At 36.7% G+C, this 27,310-nt stretch overlaps 1 protein-coding gene across 1 annotated transcript in view; it reads left to right on the top strand.

Annotated features, from left to right (window-relative positions):
• The first annotated feature begins 10,034 nt into the window (after positions 1-10,034).
• Positions 10,035-27,310, top strand: part of DPP4 (dipeptidyl peptidase 4) — a 76,885-nt gene continuing 59,609 nt past the window's right edge. Inside the window, exons 1-8 of the mRNA XM_026674536.2 lie at positions 10,035-10,142; positions 15,157-15,244; positions 20,549-20,635; positions 21,924-22,015; positions 22,128-22,202; positions 25,026-25,078; positions 25,157-25,229; positions 26,207-26,327. Of these exons, the coding sequence (XP_026530321.1) occupies positions 10,137-10,142; positions 15,157-15,244; positions 20,549-20,635; positions 21,924-22,015; positions 22,128-22,202; positions 25,026-25,078; positions 25,157-25,229; positions 26,207-26,327 (595 nt within the window). The 5' untranslated portion in view covers positions 10,035-10,136. The remainder of the gene's footprint in view (positions 10,143-15,156; positions 15,245-20,548; positions 20,636-21,923; positions 22,016-22,127; positions 22,203-25,025; positions 25,079-25,156; positions 25,230-26,206; positions 26,328-27,310) is intronic.

Consider the following 27,310-nt stretch of genomic DNA (forward strand, 5'->3'; position numbering starts at 1 on the left):
CAGAATTATCAGAGAAGCCATAGAGATTGAAAAAAGACCTGAAAGCATGAACAGAAGAGATGACTCCACCAGACTGTCAATTATCTGGAAGCCTGCACTCACAAACAAAAAAATCTCCACACCACAAGCCAAGCAAACACCTGGGCACAAACAGACCCCTCCTGATATCTCCAGCTCAAACACACCCCAACCAGGCACCCAGATGAAACCTAGCTTCCTAATAAATGATAGCCATCCATTTACCCAAAGCCAAGCCACACTAAAAGCTTCCAACACAGGAAACACAATGTTGCCAGCCAATCAAGACAAAAAACGCTACAAAACAGACAGAAGATATTAGAAACACCAATCAAGCAGAACACAGCAAACTCCAAGACCAATAAACACAGACCAAGACTCCCAACCAATCAGGATGAAGAAAAAAACATTCTAACACAGCAGTAGGCTAGCACCAAATTTAAAACAGAAACGGCTGTGAAAGCCTGACTCACAGATGAACACAATACACAAGCCTGATGATGGCAGATGAGATTATGCCGAAACGTTGCTAAAACTTTAAAAGCACAGCTAGAATGACATGGGAAAATACCCGAACAAATCTGAATACCACACACACACACACACACACACACACACGTATAAAATTCCTGACACATAGTCAGCAGCTGGAGTTTCAAATATTGTCCCCACAGAGACTTAGCTGCCACTGATAGCATGTTACCATTTATGTGTTAAACTGATTATTCTTGACTTACTTGAATGGATATTTTATGGATTATCTAAATTCTTATGGTAATTTAGGCAGAATGTTAATGTCTGGGCAAAAATAACATTTAATTCCCCTGAATCAAATTAAATTAGTTTTGGTAAAGTTATACTGAATTCAGTAAAATTATGTAATCCTCTCCATGTACTTAATAATTTTCATCTCTCTCATATCAAAAAAATAAATAAATTGGTGGAAACTTTTAGAAGAACTCTGAGAATGATAAAAGATAAAGTTGTCTGACTTTAGGGGGTAGTGCTCAGCTCAGTTTCTTAGCCGAGGAAGCCAGCTTTATCTGAAGACATTTTCCGTGGTCATGTGGCCAGCATGACTATATGCCGAGGCACACAGAGTGCTATTACCTTCCCACTGAAGTGGTACCTCTTTATCTATTCGCATTTTCATGCTTTCGAACTGCAGAAGGTGGGATAAGTAACAGGGAGTCACCCATCATGCGGTACTCAGGTCTTGAATCTGGACTGTCAGATTGATTGATTGGTTTGTTTGTTTATTTATTTATTTTATTTGTTAAACATGTACAAGATAACAAGTATAGGCATGAACATAAACATGAACAAAGGAAGTAAACACAGATAAAATGGGGACAATAAGACAGGGACGGTAGGCATGCTGGAGTGCCCCCTTTAAGGACCTCTTAGGAATGGGGTGAGATCCACGGTAGACAGCTTGAGGTTGAAGCTGTGAGGGTTTGAGGCTGTAACAACGGAGTCGGGTAGAGCATTCCAGGCGTTGACCACTCTGTTGCTGAAGTCGTATTTTCTGCAATCGAATTTGAAGTGATTTACCTTGAGCTTGTATCGATTGTTTGCTCTTGTATTATTGTGGTTGAAGTTGAAGAAGCGCAGGTGGCGCAGTTCCAGATTGTCCAAGCCTAAAATTCCAAGCCTGGAGGCATAGGGAATTCTATTGTGAGTAGAAGACTGGAGTATTCTTCTCAAGAAATACCTCTGAACCCGCTCAATCATAGCTGACATGCTCAGCAACTTTAACCACTGAGCCTTCATACCTCCCCGAGAATTATAGGGCCATGTAATTAGATATTACCATTTGCTAACTAATTAGATTGGTTCTATCCTTTTTGACAGTGCCCTCAAGTCCTGGTTATGCTCCCAGAGAACCAAAGAGTTGCTTATTTGGTCCCATCACTGAGGTAGCCATTTTTATCCTCTCTCTGCCTTTGTATATTCATTTTTAGAATACTTATCTTTGAATATAGATTTTATATTTTTATATCTGTTGTTTAATTCAATCATTGTGTGCCTCTCAGAGTTCTTTTTTATTGTGAGGTGGACTACTATACAAATTGATTAATAAATAAACAAGAGTATCCCTGCTTGGCTGAAGCTCTATTGCCTTTTAGCATGTCATGGTTTTTAAAAGCTATCATCTTTTCTCCAGTGCGTTCTTCTTAAATAAAGAACAGCAGAGAAATGTGTTCATTTTATTCATCTATTGTTATTATTTGTAACTAGCCCAATCTCAGGACACTGGGTGGTTTTCAATACATTTTTAGCAATACATAAATAGCGTATAAATATTTTGACATTATCTACAGTGTATCATAAATCTTTTCATTTATGCTAAATTTCACTACATTAATTTGTAAATGACTTTTTATAAAAGCTACAGTAAAAAAAAGCTGTGGGTTTTACAAAATACATTCCAGAGATCCACAGAGAAAAATGGAAGTCAGTGAATTACTTAGGACTTGGAACTTTGCTATCAGTGGCAATATCAATGAGGACAGAATTTGTCTTTTCAGACTTTCCATTTTGCGGAAGTTGTTAGTAGCATGAAACGAAGGATCCTTATTGCTGTTCTATCACCTGTTTGTTCAGCTTCACTATAATCAGGTTCAGTTGTGTATTTTAAAATAACACCTGCACATCAGGGTTTGGGTTTTTTTTTATAGCTGGTGACAATTAAAAGCAGGTGACTGAAAATATTCTCCACAAAGTATGTTATTCCCATTATGCAATTATGTCTGAAACATTCCTCCATTACTTCATATTTTTCATTCTGGATTACCTTCAGCATGTATATTTCAACAGAAACATCATTCCTTTCTTTTGGATAGCACTTTCTTTTGTATCCTTTTCATAGTTAAACACAACAGATGTTTATTAAGCTAGTCAATTAACAACTTTGCTATGGATTTACTGTATACAATTGACAAATAGACAAGGACCATTATAGAACCTGAAACAAGAGCATTATTTAATTTATCCAGTCATTTATCCAGTCATTTATCCAGTGCAAAATTGGTAATACCATCTGAAATTAAAATTTGGTATTCATACAATATATCTTTCTTTTAAAAAAATGAATTTTATTATTTTTCAACCTAGGATACAAATTCCAATTATTTTCGAATTACCGTAGAAGGTGAGAATTTGATGTGGAGTTAATCTCATAGATAGCTACAGGTCCAGCTAAGTGTTGTCCTGAGAGACTTCGATTGCTTAAATCAAAATACAATTTGAAGAATGGCAGAATTTCACTAGAGTAGTAATACCAACTGCATTTACAGTAGATGATATTTTTTCGCTATATGTCTAAATATAGCACAGTTAAAAATACGGAGGTTAAAAATAGAAGTTACTCCTAGCTTAAAAGTCCGCAACCTCAAAGATATGTAGGATATGTGAGAGGAGGAACTGGGCGACTCTCTGAAGCTGAAGAGATTTGGAAGCGGCAGTGAATGAAGAGAGCAAAGGAAAGTCCTTCCCACCACATAATGTCATCCAGGGCAAGTTATTTGCTTTTTTTTACGATTTACGCTTTGGATGGTTGAAAGTACACCACTCTCTTGATTGTATTATACAATTCTGAAGTGCTATCTTTGTGATTCAGGATGGATACTGATGATTAGAATACATAGGAGCCAGTAGTTTAGGATCAAGCCTGAGTGCTTCAAGGAGCAGAACTGGAGTCTACTTATTCCAGGGAGGCGCAATAAGTGAAAACTGAGTTAGCCCTTTCCTACAGAAGATTTTGCCGGGGCTCCTACCCACAGTTTTTTACACAAAGATAGCTGGAAAAGAACTGCTATGTCGAAGTAGATTACACAACGAATTATGCAAGTTTAATTGTCCTTTGAACAGACATTACCAAATGAGCAGCTATTTGAACATAAGAAAACACAACCTACTATGATATGTAAAAATACAATAGATTGTGGAAAAACAACCATCATACTGAATGATTATTCCTAAAGCATGGGAAGTTAGAGGAAGCCCTTACATTTTTCTGATGTCATTCATTGGATGTTAGAAATTCAAATAATGATGGCTTGATTCTTTTATTTATTTATTGTATTTGTTTGATTTGATTTGTCAAGCGCTTACAATATAATAGAAACAAGAATAAACATAAATATAAATACATGAAATAGGTATGAATAATTGGGGACAATAGGACAGGGACGGTAGACACGATTGTGCGCTTATGCACACATTTAGCTGTTCTGAATCTAGTTCATGAGGAAATATAGTATAATCCCTGGTCTGACCTATTGTATTTATTTTTGATTGGGTTTCATGGTTGTTGGCAAGAGATGGATTTTGCTAAAGTCTGCAGCTTTTCTTCAGATATCACCACCACAGGTGTCAAACTCAATTGCATCACCTGATATAGTGCCATGTATCGCAACGTTTTTTGCCTTTGCAGAGCCTGGGTGGGTATGGCCTGTGCATGACACCTCTGACCTGCAGGCCACCAGTTTGACACCCTTGCACTAGACCAGGGCCCCCCAAACTTGGCAACTTTAAGACTTGTGGACTTCAACTCCCAGAATTCTGGGAGTTGAAGTCCACAAGTCTTAAAGTTGCCAAGTTTGGAGACCTCTGCTGTAGACCGTCACAAGCATTTATGCATCATGTTTGGCTGACTCCCAATGGCTGGTTCATGTGTTGCTCAGGGGTGGGTTTCTACCGGTTCTGTCCACCTCTGTAGAACCAGTAGCTCTGAAGAGCAGCAGACATAGAACCGGTTCTATGTCTGCTGATGTTTTTGCCCACCCGCCCACCTGGGTTCTTACCTGATCTTTATTTTCTGATTTTTCAACTTCAGCTGCTGAACGAGGCACAGCTGCAGTTAAAAAAACAAGAAAAGAGGGCTGTTTCAAAGGCTGCTTCTTGGCAGGCAGCATGCTTATGATGATTTATGATGATTTACAGCCCCCCCTCGGCTCACAGTGGGCAGGGAAGCTCGTAAATCCTGAATCGGTAGTTAACCCTTTCGTATCCCACCCCTGCATGAAAGACACATTTATCTTACAGAGATCCTAGGTGAAAGAGGCTTTTGTTGCTACTGAAATGGAAAAAATGGGATAAAATACTTTTAGTCTGCCGCAATGACCCTGATTTTAATGCTGCTTCAATAGGACTTCTTCGACTCTGATAAAAATTTTAAAAATGACAGTTTTTTTAGATGAATAGCCCATAAGTAAGTTTTCTCCACATGCCCATATCTAAATATGATAATGATGATGATAATGATTTTTTGTCAGATTTGAGAAATTGTTCCACTTTTATATCACACAAAAAAACCAATACAATTCACTCCAGTTCTGCTTCCATAACTAGGAAGAACAATTGTCTCTGACTTTGGATTTATTTATTCTTTTTATTTTATTCTGGACAAACCACAGATCAGAATCAACAGTGTAACATGCCAGATATCGCCTGTCTATAATACCTGCTCATATATTTTATATTTTATTTTGTATATTTCATAGCTTTTTCAATTAAAAGCAAAATAGAAAACATATGGAGATAACTTTGGGGATACAAAATTAGGCGTCAGAATTACTCAACCCACATACCCAGCGTAATGCCATCTTTCTTAGGATTACATTCTGATTTTGCAAAAATGCTTTTGGTATCTGTTTATTTACTACTGAACAACTATGCCTTTGAATGCATGGGTGCTTACTCTGCGGCCTGGAAATTGTTGATTTTGTTTATCAACAGGACTTTATAAAAGAATACTCATGCTATTAATACCCAATCTCAGCTTTAGATATCTATTAGCCAAATGAATTAATCGGGCTTTTTGTGGATAAAAGAGTCCAGCATCAGCCTCCATATATGCTTCAAAAGTGATGACTGTTAAATGGAAGAAGCATAACCTTCATTCCAAAGGGCTTATCTATGGACCCCATGCAAAGCATTGTCAAGGTATCGTCCACTGCACAGATGGACCTCTGGGCATTTCTTGTTTCTTCCTTGCACTTTTCAAAACTACTCATTGCTTGTCTGCCTAGATTGGAGAGAAAACACAGCCAAATGAACTAATTCTACTTTATTGTATGATAACATTAACATAATTTTGCAAATCTTCTCCCTCCCCCCTCTCCCCCCCTCCTCCCTCCCAAGCCCCCCCCCCCTCTCATTCCCATTTATAACCCAAGAAACTAGGGATGGTCTCTTCTGAGCCTCTTGTTCACCACATTCCTTCTGTGAGCTCTGCTGACTTTTATCTGACCACTCCCTTGATTGTGTCTCTTTGCCCTGTCTCCCAAGGTTATTTTCACATACCTTTACACTGCTTCAACTTTAGTTTGGTCTGAGAGAATAATTGGTATTTGAGTACCCAGGTTATAAAAAATGTTCATGCATAAGGTTGAACCCAAGTTTATTAGTACACTAACTCAATACCCGTGCTTCGCTACAAAATCATGTGGTCAGACTTAGTTTTGGGGGAGGAAAATAAGGGGAAAAAATGTGTGCCTCTGCCTACCAGCATCCATCGGTGTTCATCTGGCTAGCATCCTGTCAGTGTGTGAAAGAGTTGAGAAACTGAAACAGTATTTGCTGTGTGAGCAAGACAGAGACAGCAAGGAGCCTGGGGGTGGCTTAGCTCAACTTTACTGAACTAAAGCTGCTTGGTGCTGTGAACTGAAACTGAAACAGAAACTCTTCTCCTCTGCTTGTGTTTTGCATTTGGAACAGATTTCTTTTCAGGTGGGTAGGGGGAGTAGAACTCCTTAGCATCAGAGCGTGTTAATAATAATATACGAAATATTAATGCTCCAGTAAAATCTCCAGTCAGAGGTGGTATTTGCCGGTTCTCTGAACTATTCAAAAATTTCTGCTACCAGTTCTCCAGAACTGGTCAGAACCTGCTGAATACCATCTCTGAACTGGATGGACAGATGGGTCCAGCAATTGCCAATCCTTTATGCAGACCATTCCATCATGCTTTACTTTTGATGACCACATCACACAAAAGGGAGTTTGATGACAGGGTATCAGTGAGGGCATGGGAAGTCTCTTCTCTTCTTAAGAAGTATAATATACTTAACAACAAATTAAATAAACATGCATTTGAAGTTCAAAAACATTAATGCCTGAAACCTCATTTACTTTTGCTGCAACCTGAAATCTTGTAAAAAAATTAAAATCTGAATATCAAATAATAGTGATCTTCCAAGATTTTAGACATTTAAAGAAAAAGATATTTGGGCATCCAAATGATGGGCACTTGCTGGAATAGTGTTAGATCACTAATTCTACCTATTCATGCTTTTTTATTAATACGGTTGGTTCAGAGGTCACATTCAGAAGGTTCTGACCAGTTCTGGAAAACTGGTAGCGGAAATTTTGAGTAGTTTGTAGAACCAGCAAATACCACCTCTGACTGGCCCTGCCCCCATCTATTCTCTGCCTCCCGAGTCCCAGCTGATCAGCTGGGTCTTCTTTTGTTGCCCTGCACAGGAGAACGGAGCTGGAAAGCAGGTTAGTGGGGTGGGAGAGGGAATGGGATTTTGCAGTAACCTTCCCCTGCCACGCCCACCAAGCCATGACCACCAAGCCACACCACGGCCACCAATCCATGCCCACAGAACCGGTAGTAAAACAATTTGAATCCCACCACTGGCTTGGTTGCATAGTCAGCCAGATGTTCAAAGTTGATTTGGCATTGTTTGTCTACCTATCAAGTCCTTCCCAAGGACCTGGGGTAGGCAGCCCTCAGTATTGAAACCTGTAGCCTGTCACTGGACGTCCAGGAACTCCAATGCCTAGTGCAATCCTTGTTGACATGGGCAATCACTGATCTGATATGGGTTTTAGTAAGTTATGTCTCACCATATTGCTTAAAGAATGTTGTTTGTCCTCTGTCCAGTATGACTGAAACTCTGGCATAGTTCTTGCCTTCCTCAAAGCACACAATCCACACAACCACCTCAAGATAGTGCTTAACTGGAAGATTACTCTTGTTAATATGGTTCATCACAAAGTCAGCCAGATGTTTAGACTGGATTTGGCCTTTTTATCCATCTACTAAGTTTTCCCCAAGACCCGAGATAGGCAGATGTTGTCTGATAGTATTAAAGCATCTTGGAAGGATGCATGCTACCCCGAGTAAAACTGTCTTTTGCAATTAACTGATGGTGATTTTGTCAATGCCGATGGTATTTAGTGGTGAGTGGTACTGATGCCAATGGTATTTAGTGGTGGTATGGATCATTTGGGATTGTACCAGAGACACCTATCATTATTGATACATTTTATTTCTTTTGCCACAGTTGTTCTATTTGCAGGGTTCATCAAACAGCCAGCTACATGTTTAGACTGGTTTGGCATTATTATTTTACTGTGTTTATTATTATTAGTTATTACTTTTTATCCTGTTTACTATGGTAAATAGTTTAACTTGCAACACCCAAACTCTACATCTTACCTATTAAAACAGATACTTCTATACACAATTTCTTCTGAAAGAACATTTTTGTATGCTTTTTCTGAAGCTACAAACTGCACTGAAACATTTAGAGAAGTAGTAACTCAGGAAACAAGGTACATTTTGACTGACTAGTCTGAACATGCTTTAGTTTAGAATGACACAGAACAAGATTCTCCAACAACCAAATGAGTCTGGGAATCTCCAGGCGACACCTGACACGCTCCTGCTGGTTGTCCCCATCATCTGGCCTTTGGATCCAAGGAAGTTTGTCCAAATATTCATCAACAGTTCCCATCAAGCCAGTCATGTTGGCTATGTATATGTGGCGCTGGATTGGGAAAGCTGCCTCCAACGGCATCATAGAGCAGCTGTTCTGCATTAAATACAAACATTCTGTGTAAACAGTTGGACTGGAGACTTAAAAAACAAATCAGTAAGAAACCATCAACCACAAAGAAGTTCTACTTCCCATTCAAAGGCTTTCGCTTCTGGAAAAAATTTTTTTTTATTTAGCACACTTTCGCAACATTATCCCCAGAGACCAAACCAAGGAGGCTGTCAGCTGGTGCTCCATTCAAAATCCAAGAAAGAAATACTTAAGACTCTTTTAATCAGAGAAAAGATATCTTTTACTGGAAATCAAGTGGTAGCAACAAAAGAATTCTGAATCTGAGAAAATGGGCGTGTAAATCACATATACAAAGTAATGGCAACGTTCCCACCCCCAATGGTTCAATTGGCTCATCCAATTAAAAGTTGTGTATATCATCATGTGGGCATCTCCCACATGATGAGGCTTCTGTCTGTTGACCTTGACATAGTTTGATAAAGGGTTGCAGCTGCGCATAGCATAGGATAGAAACCTAAGCAAAAATGTACCACCCCCCACCTTACACAGTTCTGGTTTGTAACACCTCCAGCTCACTTCCGTTACTTATGACAGCCGAAAGATGCAAAGCAAAGGGAGAAAAATCTTGAAGGCTGACAGGGGCCTTTTTTCTGGCGACAGGAAGGCTCAGAGTCACTCGGCCAGACGTCCAAGCCCTGGTTCGCCCTTCGTTTTTTAGTAGTCCAGAAGTTGCTTGGACTTGTCCTCCGTGTGCACAGCACGTTAACTTCACTTCACTTCACTTCACACGCGCGCCAAAACCTCTGCCTCGTCCCCACACCCAGTTCTACCGGTTGAGCGGCGTCCGCGCGCTCTCCAATCCGCGGGGAACTTTCTGCCTTTGTGGCAGGGGCGGGCGTTTTGCTTTCGTTCTTTTGGGGTTGCCTTTCCCCACGCCTTGGCACCTCACCCCCATATTGTCTTCTCCGCCTTCGGTTCCCCCTCCACCTTTTCCTGACCCTCTCGCCCAACCTGACTCCTCCCTTCTCTTCCTCCCTCCCAGGTTGCTTTTCTGCGCCCGCGGTACGCCACAGCGGGGCCCCATCCTGACAGAGAGTGGCAGCCAAGAGAAGATTTTTGCCCTCCGTCTCCGAACTTCTCTAATGTTTAACTTGGCGCTGCTGGCGGCCCAGCGTATCCGGGACGGCAGGGCAGGGAGGGAGGGACGGAGAGAGGGAGGGAGCCTGAAGAAAAGTCGCCCGCCGTTGTTGTTTTCTCCCTTTTACACACTGATTTCCCTGGAAGCCAAAGGACCGGCAGGAGCTTCCCGCAATGAAGGTCAGTAAGCGGGTTTCGCCCCTCGCGTCTAGCTCAGCAGCGGCTGTTCACGCGCGGAAAACTGAGGCGAAACTCCTGTAGGTGTTTCCTTGCGCGAAGGCAAGGGAAGGCGACTCGGTGGCGCTCGGCTCTCAGCCCGAGGCTTTTTGGCTTCGCCGTTTTCTGTGTTGTTGCCGGTGATTTAAGGCGCCCCACGACTCAAACGTTTAGCCTCCTTAGCCGGCCCCGCGCTGCTGCACACGTGGCGGTATCGTTTCCAAAGAGGGCGGTTTTGCTGTGAGCATGTGGATGGAACATTGCACCTCGGCACTGCTGAACAACGCATAAGTGGATAGCCTCGTCCCTTCAAAAGAGCCTCCCAGCTGTATCTTTAAAAGGGCAACAAAACGTCAATCAGTAGCAGAGTTTCTTAATCTGGGGCGAAACTCTTGAGGCTCAGATCGATTTTGACAAACATTAAAAATGCAGGAGTGCTTTTCTCTTGCTTTCGGACTAAACAGAGTTCGGAGTTCAATTTTGTGCTCGTCCTTGGGTGAGCCACATATTCCAATCCCCTTTGGCAGGAGACAAGGGCCACAGAAATACTCCTGCCCTTTGTTGTTTGTTCACAGCATTCAGAAGTATATTTCTTTTTGAAACAAGAGACAGAACCTAGTACAAAAAAGAGGGTTGATTTGCGTGCCTACAGTATAAATGTGTATGATTACAGCATAGACGTTCTCATAGTAGAGAAATTGGCAGCTAAACCTTATGATATAAACACAGGTCCAGACAAGGATCTGCAGTATCGAATGGGAGTTACCAGGCAAAAGGATTATATGTAAAATCCAATATAATCCTCGTGGACAAGTTGCTAGAATAAATGTATAACTCTTGAGATTCTACCACCCCTTAGAGAAATAAATTTCATATTATAATCTTACTATTTACTTACTATCTTACTTGATAAGAGTGTTACATGGGACTTCTGGTTTGAAGGGATTGGCCGACAGACAGGAATCTGCGATCGTGCGTGGTTTCTGCCTGGGCTTGCCGCTGGAGCGCCCCGAGCCGGCTGGTTTTGGGGCTAAACCACCCCATAGAGGTGGTGAAGAAGGGGGAGACTGCCAGCAGGGTCGAGGAGAGCCGCATCTCTCCTCCTCAGCTGGTCAAACTCCCTTTCCCGAAGGCGGTTGCAGCGGTGGTCAGAAATGGCCACCTCAAAGAAGTACTCAAACGGAAAAGAACGTGCAGGAGGAAGATAAGAAGTGAAAGTTTTGGCTGACCGGGCTAAGTTGAAAAAGCAATAACTAAGGTACCCTGGAATTTAAATTTTACAAGAAATAACATCGCTCCCAAAGAAGAGTCGGAAGCAGCGAAAGAAAGTGAAAAGGGAAAGGTTTGACTTTTTTTTCCTTCTCTCTCCTTCCTTATATTGACAATTAAGAATAAGAAATTGGAAAAATGTGCTTTGGCATCAATAGGCAATTAAGCTGAAAATATAACTAAATGCCAAAGGGACAATAAGGATTTCTGGACATTAAAACCTTTTTCTTCTATAAGCAGGTAGGGAGAGAAAAAGAATAAGGGCAGGATCTGGAAGAGGGAGGAGACTGCCTGGAGTTTAAAAGAATCTAAAGTAAAATTTCAATAAGACTTCTAAAAGATACATTTTAACTGAAACTTTGCAACTAAATAGTAACCCCAGGAAGAGAAAGTGGAAAAAAAGAGAAAGAGTAAAAGGAAACAGTTTGTGTGTATTTTGATTACTTGGTGATTTTTGGATTTTTGGCTATTATATTTGAATGACTAAAATCAATCGGGTGGTTGTTTAAAAATTTCTACAATGGCATTACTTTTGGACGAATTGAAAATGGAACTTAAAAAGTATAAAGAAGATGCACAAGAAGGCAAGGGCTTCGTTTTTCAATTCTTAGAAATGGAGATTTGGAACTATGAGCAACAACAAGAAAAGACTTCAAAGCAAGAAGACTGGGACAAAGAAGAAGCCATCTTTAATGAACAAGTAACTCTATGTGGGGAAGAAAAAGAAAAGAGGGGAAAGAGGATGGAGAATTTAAGACTTAAAAAAACAACCAAAGAAAAGAAAAATAATTCGAAAAATAAGTATAATACTGGAAAGCAACAGAAAAGGGGAATATAGAAGAGGGAAGTAGAGGTAGAGAGACAAGGGGTAAAAAGGGGAGAGAGAAGAAGAGAGGGAAGAAGGAAAGGAAAAGAAGTTACAAACGATCCGGAGCAAGATATAGAGAAACAGGACCTATTTAGAGATAATGGGTGAAAATTTAACTGAAAGGGGATTCTGTAAAGGTACATGAGGTTGTGTTGTTATATTTGAAATAGAAATAACTTTAGAAAATTGGAAACAACATATGATTAGAATGAGGGATAGAATGGTTAGTGTAACTTAGTAAAATGTTTGTGAATAAAGTAAATGAAATAAAATAAATGAGAAAATTGAATTAGGAAGGAATGGGAACACTTTAATTAGTCAATGTTTTATAAAATATAAGTGAAGGGGGGGGGAATTGATTATGGAAAGTTTATAATTGTTCCCATAGAAGTATGATACTTAATTGAAAAGTAACGTGAAAAATCTTAAGACTTTAATGAATATTAATATTAATGATAGAATAGAATTGGAATGGAATGTTGTTTTAATTATATACATTTATAATGTTTTCTTTTTCTTTTTTTCCTTAAGAATATTGTGTGTAGTTTAAGAATGTACCAAACAGAATCCGAATGGAAGCTATGTATTATATTGAGTGTTATAACTTTAGGGGAAAGATATAAAGGCATCATACTCCAATCAGTAACTACAGGAGAAATTTTGTTTAATGAGAAAAGATAATAGACAATTGAAACAGGACAGACAAAAAAAATATAAATATAATGATTTGAATTGAGATGAAATAAATACAATAAAATTGAGAAAATTAAAAGAGGGAAGAAGCTATGTAGAAAATGTAAAATTGTAATAAGATACGGAATAGAATATAAAAATGAGCATGAACTTGAAATTGTGTCTGCACGAAGAAATGTAACCCTGGATTATGCTGCTTTCAAAAAAGATGTTTTAATTGTGTTTTTCTTTTTGTGAAAACTCAAATAAGATTTACAAAAATAAAAAGAGTGTTACATGGCAGGTTGTTTGTATTAAATGAGTAATCAAAGGAGAAACAAATCAAATAGCTAAAATCGGTGATAAATTAAATACCATCAATTTGGGGCAGTAGTTAAAGAAGGAATTCTAAGGAACTATAGGAGTTCTAAACCTCCCTTGGGTGTGAAGTTAGCTGAATGACCATTGACCAATCTTAGTCCTTTGAAGGAGGTAGTGACAAACCACTGCTGAAAATCTTGCCCAAAAAACAATAAAGACTTGTGCATGTACACTGAAGAAGAACCTGATTCAAAGAAAGTAATAATAATAACAATAAATATAACTGGAGAACAATCCTGATTATTGGTGGGGGTGTTCTTTAAAATCTGCCAAGGCCTGTTGATAATCTAGTTGTATTTAGCTTTATTCTCCATGAAAAACAAGCCCCTCCCCAATCCTCTGAATATTGTAGCTTCAAGGCTAATTTTATCAAAAATGATTGGTAGGATGATTGAAGGAAGTTTTTGTTCATGGATGCTTTTAAAATGCATAAAACCTAAAAGTACTGTGAATTCAAATAATGTTAACATAAAATTAAAATAAACCGCTCAACTGAGAGACAAGAAACCTGTTCTATTTGTTTGTGCAGATGAGGGTTACTACTTTATAATGTCATGGCTGTGAATTAGAGAAATGAAATTCCTAGAATTTTTGAAACTTATTAGGAAAACTACTGGGGTTTTGGGGGGGTGGGGGGTGGAGTTTAATTTGGAGGGAATTTTGGAGGGAAATTGAATTTAGTTTGAGCACCCTTTATGAATGTACAATCATTTGGTTACCTATGAAATGCATGACAGATAGTTTGGTTTGTTCATAAAAGTATGTTTGATGTACAGTATAAAATTGAAAATTATGGTTTATTCACTCAATAAATGTAAATTTATATTTTGAATATACTTTAAAAAGTTTTTAACATGTTACAACTGGTATTACAAAGTGGTATATTCTAAGAAATCTAGTACTATATCTCTTTTATGCCTTTGTAGGAAAAGGAAGCAAGTTCAGAGTAATGAAAATACAGGAAACCACCAATGTTGCAGGAAAAAAAAGTGTGCATTCTGGACATATATCAAAAGTATTAATTTTTAGAAAATGAGAAGGAGAGAGGCACAGACCAAAAAACCTCATTTTGTCACATGAAATATTTTCTAACCACCTTCCTTTTTCTGAAGATGAGGTGGTATACTTACTAACAGTTTCTAGTTTTTCCAATCCTTTATTTTTAATTTTACAGTAGACTTCTAAAAGCTGTCTTGTCTTGATACAGGTTCTTCTATTCTTTCACATGTTAAGTTAGTTAAACACAGAAATAGTGCATCTTCAAAAGACCTTCACATTATAATCATTGCATAAAAATGTAAAGAAAAATATTTGAAAATTTTTTTATTTTGTGATGAGAAAGTCCTCGGGAGAAAAATTATATAATTTTTTCCCAGGCCTCCCTATGTCTTACACATTTACTTCGTTTTGATAATATGGGAGATTTTGCTAACTTTCATAACATTACAATCCTGGGCTTTCCAGTAAAAATAAATGGAGATTTGGGGTAGTTTAAAGGACAATGTTCCTCCTACAAGCACACAATTAAATTACAGAATTCACAGTAAATGTGGATAGCTTTTGAAGGGAATTACTAAAACTTAAGGAAGATAAAAGTTACCAATGGTTGCTATCCATGCCAACATAGTAGGTATGCTTTTCTGGATCACCACTGTAGTAGCATTCCATATGAATCCGAAGAATCATTGTTGGAAACCGGATGTTGTAGTAAATAAGCCCTTAGCTTCATCAAGAAGATCTTTCCCAGTTTCTAACATGCATTTAACTTCTTGATTTGTTTCTTTCCAGACGGTACTGAAATGCTTATTAGGGCTTCTTGCTCTTGGAGTTATCATTACAGCCATAGTTGTTCCAGTAGTTTTGCTAACAAGGGATGGTAAGTTTAATCATCACTTCCTATTTTAGTATTGTAAAAAAAAAAAAAAAAATTGAAACTCTGCCTTCTAAAGCCTTCTTCCAGAGCCTCTTTACCTAAAACAGAGCCAAAAAATGTATCTGGTGTTATATAAATCAGGGTTGTAAAAACTTTGAAAATAAAATATTTTTAAAAATAATTCAAATAATTCAGTGTGTTTGTTATAGCTTGAACACAGCATCTGTCTGCTACTTGTTAAAGCAGCCTTTTTTAGTTTCTGTGTAAATCTGACAAAGGGCAGCTGTTCCAATAAATCATTGGATGTAATGCTACACCTTTAAAATTATTGATATAGTTTTCTTTGTAATATATTTTCAAATAATATAAGAAATAGGTTGTAGAAATAAGAAAACCAGATATAAATAGAGAAATGCAGGTGGATGAGCAACAAATCTGACACATAAAATTAAGACATTCTGAACGTAATAAGAAACTTTCAGTATTATCAGATATTTCATGTCCATTTTCTGGTCAAACTTCATGTATACCTGTTAAACATTATAGTTGAATCAAATTATTTTTATAACCATAATGCCAGGTGCAAAATTTAAACTAAATTTATTGGTTAATTATATTAATCATTGAAAGAAAATGATCATTTTACCAATATTATAAATTATGTATTAAAATATGAGCTCTAAACCCCAAATATCTCATGTGATACAATTCTTTGTATAAGATTGCAGTTCAAGAATAGATTCCAATTAAAATTAAATTCTCATTGGATCTCCTTTTTCAATACAAAATTATTCTGGACATTGAAGGCACAGCACCACAATTTAATTAATCATTTTTCTGAAAAGCTTTTTTCAATAAAAGGCATATAAAATCTAAGCAGCTGTGCTGATATTAATAGTTTAGATTTAAACAAACTCTTTTTGTCTCCTTGGGTTGTTTTAATTTTTTTTATTAAAGATTATAATTGCAATAGTAAAATCAATGTAAATTTAAATTTTAGCCAAAACGGTATTAAGAGTTGTTAACCTAATCCTACGTAGCTTTTTCTCTGGTAATATCACACTACTAACTAGAGCATACAAAACATTTGCTAGACCAATACTTGAATACAGCTCATCAGTCTGGAACCCGCATTACATATCTGATATTAGCACAGTTGAGAAAGTCCAGAAATATTTCACAAGAAGAGTTCTCCACTCCTCTACTCGTTGCAGAATACCTTATGCCACCAGACTCGAAATTCTAGACCTAGAAAACCTAGAACTACGCCGCCTTCGGTCCAATCTAAGTATAGTATATAAAATTATACATTGCAATGCCCTACCTGTCAATGAATACTTCAGCTTTAACCATAACAATACAAGGGCACACAATAGATACAAACTCAAGGTAAACCACACCAAACTTGGTTGCAGGAAATATGACTTCAGCAACAGAGTGGTCAATGTCTGGAATACTCTACCTGACTCTGTGGTTTCTTCCCCAAACCCCCAAAACTTTAACCTTAGACTGTCTACTATTGACCTCACCCCTTTCCTAAGAGGTCTGTAGGGGGCATGCATAAGCGCACCAACGTGTCTACCATCCCTGTCCTATTGTTTCTTTTATTTTTCTTATATGTATCCATTTCATGTATTCATAACTATGTTTATACTTATACCTATTATCTTATAATTGCTTGACTAACTAACTAACTAACCAACTAAATAAATAAATAAATAAGAAAGAATAAAAAGCAAAGGAAAAAGGACATAGAAGATAGAAGGTAAATAAAGTAAATATAAATTATAAATATAAAAATATGATAAAGAATTTCAACTGGAGAGATCTATGAGAACAGCCTTTTCTGCTGTGGCTGCCATCCTTTTGGGACACCTTTGCCAGAGGTGAGATATACCTCCATCCTTCTGGCCTTTCAGAAGGGCCTTAAAACTTGGTTCTGCTTTTAATTAAAATCTTTAGTTCCCTCTAGAATCCAATTTTAAAAATTGCTTATCTCTATTATGTCATAGAAAAAATTCAAATCCACTTTCCCCAAGGAAGAAATTATGATTAATTCCCAAATTTTATTGCAATTTAATCCATTTATAACTTTCTAAAATCCAAATTTTAATTAGTTTTTTACTGGGTTGGGTTTTTTTTACAGAAAAATCATTTCTAAAGCTTGTAGTTAAGTATTTTTTTTCTTTAAGGATTGAAGGCAGAGTCACTCAGTATTTTCAGATTTCTCTATTCAAAGATCTCCAATAGCTGAAAAATAGTTTATACCAAATTTCCAAAAGTGATTAGAAAAATAAGATGATTAGAAAAGAATTTAGCATGTTTTTAAAGGCACTGATCATAATCTGAGCTAGATAGTTATTCCCTCAATTCCCAGAAACTCTTAAGTCCACTGGAGACCACTGTTTTACCGTCTCCTGGTCAGAAGCTTGGAGCGCTTGTAGGCAATCTCACATCCTCTTTTATCTAGAGAGATTCAAAGAATCTATCTATTTACTGGCTATTTTTTCTTTGCTACATTTGTCACCTTCATTTCAGTCTTCCATTTCCTTCTCCAGGAGTCCCACATTGGAATCAATGTTTGGTTCCTAGCAACTGCCTCAACTAGTCTCTGCAGTTTTCTTGGCAGGGTTTTTTTTTTTTTTTTTGTAGCTGTTTGCCATTATCTGCTTCTTCCTAGGTCTGAGAGAAAGTGAGTAGCCAAAGTCACCCAACTGGCTTTGTGTCTAAGGCAGAACTATAACTCTCGGTGTCCTGGGTTCTAGCTTTAAAAACAATCTCAAACTGGCATTCGGATAATTGCATTACATTTAGAATATTTATACATTAAGATGCTCTGTACCAGAGCCTGGGGGCCAGATCGGGCCTGTAGGGTGCTTAGATCCAGCCTGTGAGGTCACCCTGGAAACATTGAAGGACTGGCCCGCGGTGACTCTGCCAGCAAAAACAGAGCTTGGGAGGGGTGCCCAAGGCCTTCCCAAGCTCTGTTTGCTCTGACAGAGGGTTGCAGGAGGCCATCACAGGCAAAAACAAAGTTGGGGAGCCCATTTTCGCTGGCAGAGCATTCGGGCCACCGTGACATTGAGCTAGCCATGCCCACCCTGGCCACGCCCATCCTGGCTCCTCAAGGTTAAGCATAACCCTGATGCACCCCTCAATGAAAACGAGTTTGACACTCCTGCTCTATACTAAAACTGGAAAGAGGCCGAAATTCAGGCTCAGTTATTCAGAAATTTTGCTCTGAGCATATAGGGTGTGGAGAGCCAGTTTGGTCTAATGGTTAAGTCACTGGGCTAGAAACCAGGAGACTGTCAATTCTAATCCCACCTGAGCATGAAAACCAGATGGGTGACCTAGAGAGAGACATTTCTCTCAGCCCAACTCACCTCAGAGTTTAATGTTGTGGGGAAAATAGGAGGAAGGTATTCAATATTTTTACAGACTTTAATTAGTTGTAAAAATAATAAAGGTGGGATACAATTGAATAAAATATGATGCTAAAAATGAATCCATAAAAAATGAATCCACTTGTAACATAAATTTGATCTCATTTTTGTTATATCAGATGAAATTGGTTATTCATTACTGTATATTTAACTTAAATCAGTTCAGTAGCTATTTATTAGAATTTGTATAACATTACACTTATTAAACGTCAAATCCTGAATGAATTTGTAGTCAATGAACATTCACAGTTCCTGTGTGTTTTAGAATTTATTATCCTTGTGAATTTTAGAATTTATTGTTCACGAGAATGTGTGGATCTGTAAAGGAATCATTGAAACAGCTTCTTACAGAGTGGAACCTTCTTTTTGTGTCTTATATATGAAACTGTGACAGAAACTTGGCATATAGAAAAAAAGGGAACTTATCTTGTTTACCATATATACCGTGTCTCAGTAAAAGTCTACTTAAATCTCTTATCTGAAAAGCTATAAACTTTTCACAGCTGATGAGATTTTATTAGACTTTTATTACTTTTATACTAAAGTTGAACTTTTGTCTTTTATTATGCCTGTTTTTTTTAATGATTGATGACTCCTGGTGTTTCTGAATGAATCTGTGATCTGAATGATCTCTGATTATAGGTAGTCCTTGACTTATGACTGTTTAATGATGGTTCAAAATTACAGTGCCCTAAAAAAATGACTTATGACCCATCCTTGAAGTTATTACATATTGTATCACTTCTGCTGTCATGTGATTGCAATTTGGGTATCCCATTTACAATGCAGCATTGTGCAGTCATGTGATCATGACTTGTGACCTTCCAGCTGGATTCTGACAAGCAAAGTCAATTGGAGAAGCCAGATTCATTTAATGACCATGGTTAATGACTTAATGACCATGGTAAAATAATCATAAAACCAGGTCCAATTTGCTTAACAACTTAGCATCACTTAATGACTGAAATTCTAGCCCCAATTGTGGTCCTCAGTTAAGGACTACTTTTAGAGCCTCTTTAGAGAAAATATAGAGTTACAATTAATTATGCCAATAAGCCATGGACTTCATTGCCTATACATGATGCTTTGAATTTATAGGCAACTTTGTTTCTCAGAGCTCATGTCTACAGCTGGCTTCCTCACACTTTTTTTTCTGCAATACCTGTTTATTTTGTTGTATTCTTTCTTGTCCTTTTAATAGAATTGGATTTTACAGCTTTTTTAAAAAAAATACTATAAGCTGAGAGATAAAATTATAGAAGAAAGGCAGAATATAATACTGTAATTTTTATTTTATGTATGGATAAATAACATGGTACAATAAAAGCTGTTATTAGATCCATACAATTGATGAAGCTGCTAATTTTTAGCAAAGCCTCTCTTGGGAAATTGAGTGAAAAGCCACCTTCAGATTGATAAAGCAGCATATAGAAATTACTTAGCAAAAATATTTTTAATTTTTTTATTTTTTATTACTTTATTGTTTCAGAAACATCAAACAGAAGAAAGATAATTCAGAATTGTTATGGGACAAGAATTACAATAATAATCAAATAAATTATGGAATAGAATCATTAAAGGATGCAAATGGATGGACAGAATGAAATGTGAATGACAAAAATTAAAATAATTTTCAATTATTTCAATTATTTTTATATTTTAATAAATAACTAAATTGAATTGTTAAATTGTCCCATGGAGAGTTTTCTCGTAGCGAGTTGGCTGTGGTGAGTTGGCGAACTGGCCATGGTGAGTTGGCCATAGTGAGTTGGCTGTTGTGAGTTGTCCTATTCCATTACAATAGGGTGATAGGATCCTTCAAGGTGAACCTTACTTTTTTTTCCTTTTGTTTTATTAACAGATTCCGATATCCGCAGAAAATTTTCTTTGGAGGATTATCTGAATAATGATTTTCAGTACAAATCATACAATGTGCGGTGGATGTCAGGTAATGAGCGTAAGCTTTTGAAATGCCTTAGAGCGGTTTCTTTTTTTTTTTTTTTTTACAAATATATGTTGGACAATGAATGAGAGTTGTGCCCAAATCACACAATCTTTGGGAGCATTATTCATCACAGTCTCACAAGATTTGTTTACACAATCAAAAGTGTACATTCTTTCTCAAAGCTTTATGTCAGTGATCAGCTAACCAATCACTAATATGGCTAACAGCATACAAAATTCATCTAAGAAATATTTGAAAAAATTGAATGCTGTTTTGCTTCTCATTGTCCCGACAGCCTCGTGATGAGCTTTTATCCAAATTTGATTGTAGCCCTTTTTTCAGTGAGAAGCCCTAGAACAGTGATAGATATATACTTTTTTATATATACTGGACAGCGTTTGAAGATTATCCAGAAATTATAGTCCTTTCTGGCATTTGAGAGTTGCTTCAGCAATGGAACCCCTGTACTGTAGTCAGTACATGGCTTACCAATATGTTCACAAGTAAATTCAGAGTACTATATTGATTGGTGAAGCCTTGGATTGCTTGGCTGCCTATATGAACCTCTCTTCCAAATAGAACTGATGAACTCTGGAAGGGATGTTATGGGTCTGTTCCTTCTGGGTGATTGGGAAAGCAGGAAGAACCCAGGAATTTTTTTTTTCATGACTCTTTTGAGCACTGTCCCCCTTGAGATCTGTGTAGCATCCATCTGCTTAACATTCTGTAAAGCAATGAAAATCTGGCAGTTCCACCAAGCTTTTTGCAACTGGGACTGGGTACAGGGCAGTGTGACTTTTAACATTTTGGTTGTGATTATTATAAGCTCAGTTCCTGGGGTTTTAACTTATTGTTAAAATGCACTGTTTTAGATATTTAACTTTATGCGAACTTCCTAAAACTTGTTGGAAGTGGCAGGATGTAAATCAATCTACAATGGTTATAGACTAAGCCAGCATCTCTAAATATTTCCTTTACTGTAACTGGGATGTGTCCTAGCCAACTAATTAAATCATTTTTGCCCCATCTTCCCCACTTCATTTTTTATAAATTCCACTTCATAAACATGGAGTGTCAGAACTCATTTGAGCAGAATATTCTCCAACCACATAATAGACAATTTAAAAATAAAGAGTTCCCTGACTCATTTGAATTCATACATGATAAATAGACTGTTGTGACAATGAACTTAATAAATAATGCAGGATTTTTTATTGACTTTGTGTGGAGGGGAGAGATAAGGTTTTGTTTATTGGCACTGAATGTTTTCCTGTTTTTCTTCCCTTTTTAGGTCATGAGTATGTCTACACAAATCAGAACAATGTTTTTCTGTACAACATTGATGATGGAAAAGAGACTATAATCTTATCAAATAACACATTAGTACGTGTTTTTTTTTTAAAAAAACTACTTCATCAGTTCAAAAGTGCTCTGAACTGAACATTTTCTTCCTTAAACAATGTTTTATTACTAATTTGTTTTGTTTTATCTACAGGAAAATTGGAATAATTCTGTTGCAATATTGTCACCCGACAAAAAATTTGCTCTTCTGCGATACAGTTATGAGAAGGTAGCAACGATATTATGCTTTTATATGCCGTTTAGTATATTTGTATTGATAAAAAATTGTTTTAATCCTTTACAACAAGGGTCTCCAAACTTGGCAACTTTTAGACTTATGGATTTCAACTCCCAGAATAACTCAGCCAGGCTGCTGAGGAATTCTGGGAGTTAAAGTCCATAAGTCTTAAAGTTTCCAAGTTTGGAGATCCTACTTTACAACGTGAATATGGATTCACTTTGACATTTAGATAGGCGAGGACTTGAATGGCCCTTTGTGGTTATTAAAATCTAGCTAGTTCTCCACACTGCACCAATCTCTTTTCAATGATTTTACTTTAGTAGTTATCTTCTATTTAATTTCTCATTCATTCCTAACTTCTTGACCACTAACACAATGGTTTTTGTAAACAATGACAAATTACTTATTCCATACAGATGGTCCTCAACTTAGAGCCATTTGTTTAGTGATCATTCAGAGTTACAGTGATACTGAAAAAAAACCTGCAATGATTCACTCAACAACTGTGGTAAGAAAGATCGTAAAATGGGCAAAATTCAGCTAACAATAGTTGTGCTGAGAAATTGATATTTTGGGCTCAGTTGTGGTCTTATGTTGAGGATTACCTGTACCTTGTTATTTTACAAAACTTTAGGACTGCAGGCATGAGAGTGAGACAGTACTGAAGAGAAAAAATCCTGGAGAAATATTAAAGATATAAGTACAGTACAAAGAATGCTGAAATTATAAGCATAAATAAAGGATTGTCACACCAGCTGTCCCTATAGAATGATATAAATGATATAAAGTCTTTTCTGAAGGCATCCTATTTGTGTAAGATACCCCACACTTTGCTTTCCTCTGGGGAATATTTTTAGAAATAATTAGAGGTTTATATTCCCAACTGTATAAACTGTATTTAGCCTTACCTATAGGTTGGGAAAACAAGCCAACAAGCCAATTGTGAATTGTGGTTTTCATAATTTTACATTAAAATGGGCAAGGATTTTGAGGGCTCCTAAAGCTGACTTGGGAATTAGAGATGAAGCAAATAATTAAGAAGGCCTAATAACTCTTAATGTAGTTCTGGTTTGATTCCTTGCAGGGAGTTTTGAAGTTAATCTTGGCTTCAAGCACCACCATAGTTTAGGAGTTAGATGGTATTAATTTGTTCTTAATTGAAAACAAAAGCAAATTCTCAGGGCACCTTTAGATGACAGCTTTGCAACAGTTCAGAAGACACTATGAACTTGACCAATATATTGCTTTATTTGAAAAGGGAACAGGGCTGGTTTTTTCTTTTGGACTACTGCAGTGCTGAGGAATGTATTTCCTCTTTGGTTGAAATTTTTGCTTTGCTGATTTCTGAATTTAAGTCAACCGTAATTCCCACTTCTCCCTCAGCATTTCAACACCATGTGCTTGTGAGTAACTCCTGAGAATATATTTCCCCCACTATGACTCCATGAAGCCATAGATATTAGGGTTGTACTGTGATCTGGATTCAAAATAAAACAATGGATTAGAATATGTGTAGCTACATACATCACTCCTTAAATCATGTCTGCCTTTTCACTGCAGGTAAAGCTGCAGTGGTAGATAGAAGGTGTATATCATGCATACTCCAAATCGCATTTTTCTCTTTGAATCCAGAACATTATACAACTGTAGTGGTTGCATCTTTTGAAAAACCAAAACACAGATACAGTGGTACTTTGGGACTCATCATTAATTCATTCCAGGAGGTGCAATGAGAACCAAAAATGAGTATCAAACAAATTTTTCCCCTAAGGAAAAATATAGAAAGTCACAAAGTATCCAACATCAACAAGCCTAGCTTGTGCATTGAGTAGCAACCAAACGATGAATACCAGGACAAAATTTTCATATCAAAATGCGCTGAGTACCAAATTTGGTGAATTTCAAAGCAGTTGAATATGAAGGTACAGGGAGTACCCTTAAATTTGCCTCAACTCTTAGTCTGCAAGGACAAATGACTTCCATCTTAGCCTATGGCTGGTTGGAGTCCACAACTCCCAAGGATATATTCCAGTGAGGTACCTGATCCAATCCATCCACCACAACCATTGTCTATTGGAAAGAATGTTGCAAAATGCTGACTTGTTATCATCTCACCTTCACCTAATATTTCCATTCATGTTTTAAATGCAACGAAGGAACAACCCTTTGTAGTCAGATTCTCGTCACAGTAATTGCCCATAATATTCTTGAAATGGTGTCACAAAGAGGTATTGAAAAATAAGATCATGTGTGTGGGAGTGGTAACTATTTATTTGCCTTTTTGTAAACCTGAAATAAGGAGATTTTTTTTCCTTTTCTGAAGTCTGTGGTAAGAGTGCCACTCATTTCATATCACTGATTCTGTTGGTCAGTCTGCATGTTATCAGAATTCCAAGATTGACAAAAAATATCGTTATGATTTAGCTACACATTGCTTTGTGGAGAACTGGTAAAAAGGACCAGAGTAGCGTAGAAATACCCTCAATGTGTTTGTGATAAGGGAAAAAACAATCCTTAATCTTGAAGGGTTATTTTATGTCATAATAAATTATAGTTTAGCAGTATAGCTAAATATTGCATGCTATATTGTAGCCATACACTAGGACTGATATTTATTATTTGAAGTCTTTATTTCTAGAAGGTATCAAGAGGTCTGAGTTAAAGTTGAATTTTGTTTATCATGAACTTATGATCATTAAATGTAATATGGGTAAAATTCATGCAAACAGGACTTTTTAAAAAAATATTAACTTTGAACTACACTCTTGTTTTTTAAGTGTTTTTCTTTATATGCAAATATGATTTTTGCAGGTGTGGAGGCACTCATACACAGCATCATACCATATCTATGATCTAAATAACAGGTCAGTAACTACATTGTCTTTTTGTGATGTTTCAATGGCTTACATTATGTTGATAATTTTATTTATGTTTCTTCATAGAACCATAATAACTGAGAATCCACTTCCTACAACTATCCAGTACATATCATGGTCACCTGCCGGACACAAACTGGTGAGTAAAATACATAGGGTTTTGCTTTCTTATAACTAAGGCTTTCTTGTAATACCAATTCATATATTCCTGTGCACCATTTCTATAATCCAAACTGCAACAGAAATTTCTGGAAGATTTAGAGGAGAAAATGTAAGAGGAGAAAGGAATGTTACAGAATATTTACATAAGGACTCCAGTTCATTTAATCAGATTAAACGTTAAATATACAAAGAACTGGTGTCATATATATTTTACAGTAAATGCGTAGAGGCCCAGTTCAAAGTGAGGCAATTAGGGAGTGGGGGAGCTTAATTCTCTCTTGCCTCCTTATTCTAAAAGTCATCACATGCACATTTTTTAAAATCAGCAATTTGTGAAAACATAAACCTGATTTCCCAGGTTAATCAGAGTGAATTTGACTCTGGGCTTTAATTCACAAACTTTCTAGGTTTAAAAAAAATGGTAAGATAGTTGCATGCTAAATTTTTATGATGTGGTTTAACTCAATGGCATGACAAATTGACAGGAAAAAAACCCCACTAGCAACTGGTTGAATTGGTAATAGAAGGAGAGGGAAGAAGGGACTTGATCTTAGAAGTATAGAATCTTATATATAAACATCAAGCTGCAATGATACTTTAAGGGGCAAATGCAAGAAGTTAATGAAAAGAGAACCAATATTTTAATGTGGAGAAAATTGGATAAAACAATGTTAAGATTTCTTGGGATTAATTAGACAAAATGCAACATTCTAGGTCTTTCTTGTAAACCATTCTGATTTTTTCTTTATTCTTAAAATAACAAGGGTAAAAGAAATTCAATTTCCTGTATTTGGATAGGTGAGAAGAATCTTACAGTATTAAAAAAAAATATCCGTTTAGAGTTGATGTGTGTAGAAATAGAGGAAATGAAAGTAAATGTAATTTGTTTGATCTAAAGTAAAGGTTATAAAATCATTTTCTGATGGTAAATACTGTAATGTTTGTTTATGGCAGGCTTATGTTTACCGTAACAATGTTTATGTGAAAACAACACCAAATGCCAAACCTGTTGAAATCACTGAGAATGGAGCCGAAAACAAAATTTTAAATGGATTAGCAGACTGGGTATATGAAGGTAACTGTCATTGAAAGGGGGGAAAACCCCTTAAGAGCAACTTAATTGCCATCACAAACAGAAATAAAATATTAGGTTTATGTAAAGTTTCTTTTGAATTCACTGCTTGGAATGAAGGGGGGGGGGGGCAACTTCACCTTTGAGTCACATAACCCTTTCTAGCTTTCAAAACTCCCAGTGAAACAATCCCAGTGAAAGTGTTATCTGGACAGGGACGAAGTAGCCTCAGAAAACCGAGAAAGAGCCTTAGAAAATTTGATACCCTTTAGAAATACAGCTGCAAAGCATCAAATCCAACACAGTGTATTCTTTATTTGGACAAAAAAAGCCCTCCCCAATGGCTTATGAAATATGTCTTGCCTTGGTAATAGCTGTATTTTGGTAATAACTGTGGATTGGCCTATTAAACAAGCCATATTTCATATTTTACCTCCTCTTCTTTTCTCTTTCATTCACACATGATTGATGAGTAGAATGCTTCCAAACAGTAGAAAATTACTCTCTTCCTCTTGTGTTTTTTTTTCCCTGGGATAATAACAACACAATCCAGAATCAAACCGAAGTATTGCGATCAAAGTAGGTGATAAAAAGAAATATATGTATGGTGAACCACAGGTGAACTTTCAATACCATTTTTATTAAAGAAATGTTTAACGAAGTAAAATCATAAAAGGAAATAAAGATAATAAGAATAGTAAATAGTGAAAAAAGAAAAGAAAGATGATTAAAGAAGCAGCTTCCAATCTTACTGATAGTGGTTATAGATACATTTTTACTTTGCTGTCTTTCTCTAAGGTTACATCCTCACCACAGCTGAATCTTTCACAAGAAATACAGTGTTATTATTATTACAATATTATTTATAGTTTGTGTCACATATACATAATCAAGAGATAAAATTTAACATTATTGCCATTTTTTGGAGTGAAATATGCTTCCTTCTAAATTTTCTATAAAATAATCCACATAAATTGGCCAAACAT

Source organism: Notechis scutatus, chromosome 1, assembly GCF_049901735.1.
Source record: "Notechis scutatus isolate UNSWTSFEM ecotype Mainland chromosome 1, rNotScu1.2, whole genome shotgun sequence".
Lineage (NCBI taxonomy): Eukaryota > Metazoa > Chordata > Lepidosauria > Squamata > Elapidae > Notechis > Notechis scutatus.